At 53.0% G+C, this 9,963-nt stretch overlaps 1 protein-coding gene across 1 annotated transcript in view; it reads right to left on the reverse strand.

Annotated features, from left to right (window-relative positions):
• Positions 1-4,807: 4,807 nt before the first annotated feature.
• The window catches only part of MINAR1 (membrane integral NOTCH2 associated receptor 1), a 7,798-nt gene continuing 2,642 nt past the window's right edge, over positions 4,808-9,963 (reverse strand). Inside the window, exons 2-3 of the mRNA XM_035024362.1 lie at positions 9,408-9,662; positions 4,808-5,005 (exon numbers count right to left, since the gene is read on the reverse strand). Of these exons, the coding sequence (XP_034880253.1) occupies positions 4,808-5,005; positions 9,408-9,662 (453 nt within the window). The remainder of the gene's footprint in view (positions 5,006-9,407; positions 9,663-9,963) is intronic.

Raw genomic sequence — 9,963 nt, forward strand, 5'->3', positions numbered from 1 at the left:
CCTCAGGAAAACGTAAATTAAAGACATGACGAGGTGCCACGACACACCTGCACGATAGCTAAGACGAGAGAGAGTGCCTTGGGAGTGGACGGAGAGCACCAGGAGCTCACGAGCGTGCTGCCGAGGGGAAGGTCAGCTTGTGGAAGCATGGAGACAACGTTTGGGCCGCATCTGCTCCAGCAGAGCAAGAACGTATCTCACGGTTTGGCAGTTTTACTCCCAGATGCGCCCACTGCAGAAATGCACACATGCTTTCACCAAAAACACGGACAAGAGTGTTCACAGCCCCACACTGGAAGCTAGGCAAATGCCCATCAATGGTAGAATGGATAAATAAATTGTGCCTTGTTCTCCATCAGTGAAGGCAACAAAATGGGAAGACTACAACCACACACAGCAACACGATGTTTTCCACAGCATCGTGCTGGGGGAAAGAAGACAGACACAAAAGGACAAAAAGTATATATTCATTTGCTTTTCTAGAATACACCTATAAGTGAAATCCTATGGCATTTGTCTTTATCTGACTTACTTCACTTAGCACACAAACAAAAATCAGGAACAGACCCGTGAATACAAAGAACACACTGGTGGTTGCCGGAGGGACAGGCAGGGGATGGGTGGGCTGGTGGGTGATGGGGAGCGAGAGGCCCAGGCTTCCATAAACGGGATGAAGAAGTCACGGGATGGAAGGTACAGCACCCACAATAGTCAATGATGCTGTAATAGCGTTGTGGTGACAGAGGGTGGTTACACTTGTGAGCTCAGCATCCTGTGAGACTTGTCCACGTTGTACACATCCTCAGAAGTGAGGATGGCCATTTTTCTTTGCCAGGTTTTAACCGGAAGGGGGCATGAGGGAGGCTTCTCGGGTGTCTGAATGTCCTGCTTCTTCATCTGGGTGTTCGTCATTCGCATGCTTTCCATTTGTGCAAAATTCCACCAAGTTGGACACTTACGATGTGTGCATAAAACTGAATACTTACAATTTATGCCTAGAATAAAATCTCACTTCAAGAGACCTTATAATTTTTCAGTTTATTTTTGATTATATTTGGAGAGGCAGATTGTACACGAATAGCTTCAAACCAACCATTGTACGTTAACCAAATTTTACACAAGCCATTTGAAAAAAGATCTAAAAATGTGCTTAGTTATTGGTATTATATAACATTGATCAAGCACCAAGAGTGTGCTGACAGCTATGCAGAACAAACATAGAAAAGACAATCCCTGCCTTCAAAAATATCCATTCCTTGAGTCTCGCACATAAAACTTCACCTTACATTTCACACCCTTTTATTCATAAGGCATAAATAAGGAAGTTTGTTGCATTTCTCATTGTTAGTCCATAAATATCTGGTACCCTTTCCCCCAATTATACTGACAATTACTAATATCTTTGCCTTTAAATACAAATTTCCGTAGTACAATATACAGTATATATTGATTTGGTATTCACACAACTGACCACAATATTCTTGCAGGTTGGTTATACTATGAAGCATGTTGCATTTCAACATTCACAAATTTTTATACCACTTAACAGAATCATTTACTGTCGGCAGAGCTTATTTTTTGTTAAAAAAAAAAAAAGGAGGTGCCATTACTCTTATATTGATCAAGTATAAACAAAAACAGCCCTGCCTTGATTCTGATAAGGGTATCAGGACTCGGGGCACAGAGGGGAGAGTTCGCGTATCTACTAAAGTAGCCTTGCGGATATCAATCACACAGCCGCATGCCCTAAAATACTAAGTTTATGATCGGCTAGTAATGGGTGTTTGAAATATGATTTGCTTTACTGTATTTGCAGTTTGAAGAAGGGGCTAGTGTTGTAACACATCTGAAAACTGAGCTGGGAACTTTTTTGCTTTTCTGCAAGGCTGTGTTCAAAGCAAATCAGACTAGAAAAGAGGAACTGAATGATTCTGAAATTTAACCAGGGGCTGAGGATATCAGATTTCAACATCATCCCTTAAGCAACATCCTCAGATTGTTCATTTTTTAAAAGCAAGAGAAATGAAGTGAATTTTGATAGATTTTAGGCCTGGGCATAAGAAATTGTACTTCGTGTGAAAATGCCGAAGAACATTGTAGAAAGTGGTGCCCAGCACAGAAGACCGGCCAGTCCACACGTCACCCACCAGGAGCTCATAGCAGCAGGAGATGAGAGGGATGGGTAGAGGTCTCCTTCCCAGCCAGACTCTGGTTGTGCCCTGTTCTGCAAATACAGGGATGGAGGAATCTGGGGTCCAGGGAAAGAAGGCTGTCACAAGCTTGGGGTCAGTGGAGAGAGAAGACCCAACCGTGAACTTCACCTTCTCTAGATCCCAAGACCCTGAGCATCCATCAGCTTCAAGCCACAGCAAAGATTCGTAACTTGGCACCACGCTCCATCCTGTAAGGCTGGGGATAACCCATTCCCATAGGAAACCCCTTGCCTTTGGGGTCGTCTGGTTTCCCAGGGCATCAGCAGGTGTGGGTGTTTGTCCATTATGTGGCAATGATGTCGAGTTGAACTCTAGCTACACTGGACTAAGAGCAAGAGGAAATTTCCCTGCTACCTCCTCAGATATGAAAAGGGTAGAAGAATATTCTAGAGAGTCCTGTCTCTTCCGCCCATGGGGTGGGGCTTACAGTCACTCTCCCCTGGTGGTAGCTAGACACATGGCTCAAGCAGGGCCCATTAGGAACAGGTGCACCCAAGAGCAGTAGTAATAGTAGTTTGGTCCATCCTCCACGGTCCCACCTGGCAAGGAGAGCAGTGCTTGGGATCTGACCAAGTTTTTCTTATCCTGGGTAAGTGTATCTCCACTTCCCTGCAAATCATAGAGCGAGACGTTGGGAACTACCTATCTCTGACACTCTCCTGGTTTAATCCGTGGTAACAGGGACAATGTGTCACAGAGCCACACTGGCTGGCAGGAAAGCTAGGATGGCGACTCCCAACTCTTGCAGGTGTGAATCTAGTATCCCCTTTGGGATGAAAGAAACAACCTTATTTAGTGTACCCAACCCAGAACAGAGCACCAAAAGACTAAAATTCTGACAATAGACAGTAATATATATATATATATGTGTATATATATATATATAAATTTTCAATTATAAATCCTCAGTTCTTCATACTAAGGCTTAAGTTTCAGTCACCTAGTTGAAAGTCCATACGTAAACAGGAGAATAGAAACAGGTAACATAAAGACCCCTAAAAATGAAGGCTCACTACAGATGAAAGCATCCGTCCCTTACTTGTTGACAGCATGAAATGTTCTGACTACCCCGTGTGGGGAACTATAGGAATAGACAGAGCAAGCTAAGCATTACTTGAAGGTTTCTGGGATGGATGCTGGACTCCTATTGCTTTAAAATCTGAGATGCGCCCCAAACCTCTCTTTCAGGAATTTATTATACCGTCCAGAGAGATTATTCTTGCTACCCACCTTGTTCTCAGAAGAATTAAGGTAGCTAGTATCTGTCATTTTTCTTTGACCTGTAATGAGACATTAGAATCAAATGCTAAGGATTCTTTCTGTCCAATTATGTCAAAGCACCATTCGACAGGTGGAAACAGAAATCAAAATCTGATCGAGTTACAACAGCTTTCTGTACGCTGGAGAAACCTTGCTTTCAAGTTATTTAATAGAGAAGACAATAACCCCAAACTAGGTGTTTAGATAGACATATAGATAGATTGCTAAACGGTTAAATAGAGAAATTTTTTTGCGCTGCTGACAAGAACTCTGGAGTTGGTGTCGCCGTGGTTAAGAACACCTCGGTGCCTTTATCGTATTATTGACAAACTTGCAAGATCCCGTGAAAGCCACCGGAAACGGCTGGGATTAGGGGCACGTGGAAACCACCGCTTACAGTTAGAATGTCAAAGTTCAGCCACTGTCTCTACTCTTCAAGGCCCAAGGACACGTTCCAAACTCTTCAACTCGGGGGTGAGAAGCAGAACATCCGGGGCCACCAGGAGACAGAAGACCAAGGAGTGGAGCCACACACCAAAGCGAGCATGGGAGACCCTTCGGGTGGCCGTGATTTTCAAAGAACTGGCCTCACTCTGTTGGCAAGCATCTCCCCCCCCCCACGCCTCGGGGTGGGGACAGGAAGGTCTCCTGGCCTGAGTACCTCAGCCTAGTAAGCAGAGGAAGCACACTCCGTGCCACACCCGATTGGAGGGTTGAGCTCCTTCCTACCCTGTGCGCAAGGGGGAAGGTCCAGAATGTTCCGTGAAGATCTGCAGTGAAGATCGTAATGATGACAGAAGGGCAAGAATGAAAAGTCAGTAGCCCTTGATGAAAGTCAACAGAGAAGCCACATCCTTTATGAGCACGACACCTGTTACTTCACCTGCAGTGGTCTGAGGACGTGAAGGAAAACAGAACTCGTCTTTTTTCCTTCTCGTCTTGCTATCTCCCTTAACTTCCCCAAGCAGGCAGGACTAAATATCTTCTGTATAATATATTCCCCACTATGAAACTTCACTAAAACGGAAAGAATCCAATTAATTTCCTTTTTTTTTTTTTTTTTTGCTTAGAATTCAATTTGTATCTACTGGTAGCCCAGTACGTTCTTTTGGTGGGAAACCATATCGCACCTCCCCAAATGCCTCCGAGCGTCATGAAGTCAAAGCCAGCACGAGGGAGGATTTCTCTGGAGAATGCGCACTTTCTGAAGAGCAACGACACATTGGCAGAGAGCCTCCTGGACTCCATCCCTACTCCACTGCCCCGAGCCCTCCCGCCACGGAGGGGGGCGCCGGCAGTCACGGGCTGTGCCCCGCCGCCCGGCGGCCCCGGGCTCATGATTTCATTGTGCAGATGGGCACGACGATCACGAGGATGACTGTGCACGTGGCGGCGGCGATCAGGGCAGCGATCTTGCAGACCTTGGCTCGTCTGAACTCGGCTTCCTTACGCTTTAGCAAGGAGTCGTAGCCTGGGGTATAAATATCTTCCATCCAGTATTCTAAGTGGTTTGGGTTTAAAGATTCCTGCGTCTAGAAGTGAAGAGAAGATGTTAGAGACACAGTAAAACCCAGTTCCCGAAGCTGGCCGTCAGGGCTGACCGCGAGATCCACCGCCGCCGGCCCGGGCCGAGGTGCGCTGGCGAGGCCCCGAGCTCCTACGCACCGTGGATCGCACCTGCCCCGCCCTTGCTGCCCGCGTGCTAAGGGTCCTGACACGGGGAAACCATGGTCTCCTCTCTGCAAGCAAGCAAATGAGGGCCGGGACCAACGGGGCTGCCACCGAGTGCAGACTGGCCCTGCGGCTGGAGGGGCAGCGAACGTCCCCGAGCAATAGCCCCCCGGCAGCCCCTGAGAGCAGAGCCCTTCGAAGCAAGGCTGTCCTCTCGCTCTGATTCCGTCCCCAGCTCCTCGCCAAAGCGCCTACTGAAGAATCAAAGGCACCGCCCAGATAAGCAGTTCAAACAAAATATAAAATATTTCCATTTCAAACACTTGTCTGAGCAGGTCAGGCCCCTGCTCAGGATCAAGGTCTACAGACCCGCGCAGGCCATCCCCGTGCCCGGAGCTGCGTCCCCAGGGGCCGTAGCCGCATTGACATCTGTCTCCCGTCTCCCTGAGACCGATGCACTGTCTGCAGGGAAAACGCCATCTTTAACCCGTACTGCCCACGGGGCCCGCTCCCCGGGGATGGTTGCAATCTCTTCCCATCACAAAAAGCAATATTCTCATTTTACGGCCAGCATTTAATAGCACAGTGTCACATAAAAGCAAACACATCGTAATTCCCCAAGTGAGGTCACCTCAATCCTTGAAACTCAAACAAAATATCCATTTTGAAGACTGTCTCGGCTCCTTTAATGCTCGAAACATGGGCACATTAAAGTCTCTCTCACACACGCAGGTTCACAAAACAAATCCTTCAAAAAGTCTTCTAAAAAACTGAGTTGCCCCGCGTCACCGGGGGAACACTGGTGATTCTAACCCGTGTTACTCATTGCCACCTGCCCTTCCAGGGGCGCCCCCTGCTCTTCCCCCCGTGCTCTGTGCCCCAGGAGCCTGGCCCCACGGACCCACCCAGGGGGCGCCAGTCAGCGGACGAGGCTTCTCTTGGTTCCTACCAGGCACCTGCTTCAGAGCCGTGGGTCCCAGTGGGTTGCAGAAACAGCTCCCTTCCCTCGGCCTCAGATCCCAGGGTGAGGGTGTCCCGTCACTGAGGCTGGTTCCCTGGGGGATGCTCCCCAGGCTCTCACTCTGCCCGCCGCACCGTACCAGCCACCCCCCAACACTCTGCTGTCACCCACAGGGCGTGCTGTCTGCCTCCCGCTGGGGCCCGCTGCGGACGGGCCAGCCTGGTGGGCAGACCGCGGCCCCACGTCCAGCCCCCGCCACCTGCCCATGAACAGCCCCCAGGCTGGGCATGGTCTCTACGTCTTTAAGTGGTTGACAAAAATCAAAGAGGACTATTTCATGCTCTGTGAACGTTAGAGGAAATTCAAGTCTTGCCATCCAAAATAACGCTTCACAGAATCACAGCCCTGTCCGGCTGTTGGCAGATGGTGGTGGAGTCCAGCACCAGAGCCCTCAAGGCCCAGACCCGTCACCATCACCTTTGCAACCCCTGTTCTAGTACTTTCTGTGCAACACTGCAAAATGGCAAGGGTGGGGCTCAGGGGTCGCTAGAACTCTAGGCCCCCTCCCTCGCTAAGGCAGAACATTTACAGGCTCTGGTCAGTCTCAGAAGCAGCCAATGCCCATCCTGAGCAACAGGACTCTCTCAGTCGTGCAAAGTCCTTAAGAGTGGGGTGCTCCATCTTTGCAAGGGCCCCCATGACAGCGCCCTCCGCCTGGGTTCCAGGAGCTGCGGCCCCCCGGAGCCGCCCGGTCCCGGTGTTTGGACACATGCCCGTCTGTATGCTTGAGCCAGAGCTCCCTCCCCACCAAGCTCTGCCCTCCGTGGGCACTCAGGACGTGTGGCCGCAGCCACGAAAGCCCTTCAGCAATCTCATGGACGCCAGACGGACAGACGGATCCAGGATGGGCATATTTGGCTGGGAGGCTGGTCCGCGTCGGCGGGGGGCCACCCGCAAGGGCTGGTGGACCTGCTCCCTGCCGTGCACCTTGAGGACAGGCTCTGGCCACCTGGGCTGCACCAGCCCCCCTTCTTCCCGAGCTTGCCAAAGAGGCAAGCCATGCACACAGCACACATCCGGTGTCACCTTCCCTCCGGCTCAAACAGAAGGAAATCGGCTTCTTTTCATATATGTACCCTTAATGAGCTGGGGGTCAGCCTGTGGAATAAACGATTTTTCTTGAGTTTTTTCAGCAAGTGCTCTAGTGACAACGAAGAGAGCAGTGACACCAAGGTTTCCAGGGACACAGGCGAGGGGCCTTGTTGTGACCAGACTCTGGCGGTGGAAGCCCAGCCCACACCCTCAATCCACCCGCCAGTGGGCCCGCTGACAGGGAGCCCCATGTGCCCACCAGAGGACCCTGCGAAGACTCTCCAGATGCTAAGGTGCTGTCACAGGGCCCGAGCTTCTGAAGGGAGAGGAGCGCACATCAGGCCCGCCGCCCACCCTCCTCGCGCTCCCGACGCCGCTGGGCTCTGCTGCAAACACCCGGCCCGCCGCCAGCCCCACTCCCTCCTGTTCTGTTCTGTGCGGCTTGGGTCCGTGATGCACTTCCAAGGATGTCGCCCCCAGCTCTCTAATCTGAAGACCTACTTTGATTTCTTGTGACTTTGTCTTGACAAACACAGGCACATTAACATCACGCGGACCCAGGAGCAGCCTCCTTCGCCCACACTCTCAGACGATGCTTCTCAATCTAGGACTCATTCAGCTAATCGGACCCTTTCCAGGCTGCGCACTGGTGGGGCCACTCACACCCCCGGGGCCTGATGCCCACGGCGCCCACGGCAAAGCCGCACAGGGCCCGCCTGCGGGAATCAATCCCGGTCTAGCCAGCAGGACGAGGTCAGGACGGGAGGTGGCAAGCAGGAGGGGCGAGGGGAGCTGCCACCACAGACCCCGCTGTCAGGATCTGGCCGGAGCCGCCCCTTCCCCTAACTGCTGTCACTCAGGGCCCAATATATACAAATGTCACTGCATTGCAGTCACGGCAGGGACATGAGGCTCCCGGATGCTCCCCCCAACAGGAACGGCAACGCGGGAGGAAGGGCCCAGGCCGTCGGTGGGGTCCAGCACAAATTCAGACTTGTCCGACCCCGGGCAAGTCCCGAGCTTCTCGATGTCCTCATCGGGAAGCTGGAGGTGACCGTAATCGTCCCTGTGCCTTCCTTGTGCTCGCAGCCTGCTGTGAAAAGCACGTGCGGAGTTGGACTGACGGATCTCAGCATCGTGCGATTGTCCCCTGGAGTCCCTTTCGGTGCCTACCTAACGCCGGTACTTTAAATACCTTCTTTGCAAAATTCCTCACAGTGACTCTGCAAGGAGTGTCGTGTGCTCACTGGACGGGTGAGGGGATGGACGCACAAGCAGATGCGTGCATGTCCTGGGTCCCGCAGCAAAGGAGCCCTGGACTGGAGCCCCGTGCTGTGGACCCGTGAGGTCTGTTCCTGCCACACCACGCCCCCTCAGCCCCCTCTGCTTCGGGCCCCAGCCAGCCCCCGCCGGCATCTCTCCCACTGCCCCCTCAGTGATACGGTCATCCTGAGACCTGGAGGTCTGGCACCGCTGGGCCCCACCACCCACAGAGCTAATCCTGCGGGTGGGGACAGGTGCCCCCGGGGCCCCGCGGTGACGCAGAGACCCAGGCAGACGCGGTGCGAATGGAAGCAGGTGGAGCTGCCCACCCACATACGAGGGGACCGAACCCCAGCCCGGCAGGTGGGGAACAGAACACATGCCCGCCGGCCATGATGGCATTCACAGAGCTCCCGGGGGTGGCTCTTACCTGGGGACTGCTCCATATGGAAACTTAGTCCATAGCTTGGCTCCCACAAATATGCTTATCCCACGTGCTACATGTGGAAGGAGAAATCAGCTTGTATCTCATTAAACAGTTTGGCTGGGGTCTTGTGAGCAAAGACGAGAAGCTGCACTTGGGGCAGAGCCTTAAAGGCGCCGTTAGCAAATCGTGCGGCCAAAGTAAATACATCAGTCACATGATTACAAACGTATAAGCCAGATCACATTCCCCTCCTTAAAATCTCCACTCTGGGGCTTGTTAAAGTTCAGAATTCCATGGCGGGGGCCCAGGGAGCTGAAGGGTGAGGGAGTAGGCTGGCCTTGGCCATCCCAGGTCCTTCCTGCATCGGCCGGGCTGCCAAACCCCCCAGCCGCCCCCTCCCCCGCCTCTCAGCCCCTCCCCTGCCACCCCCCGCCTCTCACCCCCTCCCCTGCCACCCCCCCCGCCTCCCACCCTAGCCCCCCACCGCCCCCTCCCGCCCAGGGGACAGCACAAGGCTCACCTGCAGGTCCAGGGCGGTCAGCTTGCCCTTGTCGCCCGCGTTCCTCGTGTACTCCTCAATGGTCCAGGACGGCTGGCCCCGCTTCACCTCAGCCAGCTCGGTCAGCCGCATGTCCGTGTACAGAGGGTTGTTCTTCAGGTGGGCTTTGAGGGAGGCGGGGTAGGGGTGCGGGCTGAACACCTGCTCCACCAGGAAGCTGTCTTTGGGCTGCTTGGGCATTCGGTGCTGGGGGGGGATGTCGTACTGTCTGTCCGCCTGTTGGGGGGGAGGGCACAGAGAGGTCCAACAGGCAGCACAGAGGCTGTGGGGTTTCCCAGCACATTGGGCAGCCTGCAGCTCAGCATCCCCGGGCCCTGCAGCCTGCCCACCAGTGGAACACCCTTATTTACACGCACACCCTAAGTATGCTGCAGGGGGACATTCTCCGGGAACAGCTTGTAATGAGGACCTGAGCCTACACTTGACTGAACCCTCACACCATCACTGCCACCAACCACATGCAGCCCCACTCCTGATGCACAAAAGGGGAAAGCAGGACCGTGAGGGGAGGGAGGGA

The sequence above is a fragment of the Mirounga leonina genome, unplaced genomic scaffold, assembly GCF_011800145.1.
Source record: "Mirounga leonina isolate KUSES-001 unplaced genomic scaffold, KU_Mleo_1.0 Mir_178, whole genome shotgun sequence".
Lineage (NCBI taxonomy): Eukaryota > Metazoa > Chordata > Mammalia > Carnivora > Phocidae > Mirounga > Mirounga leonina.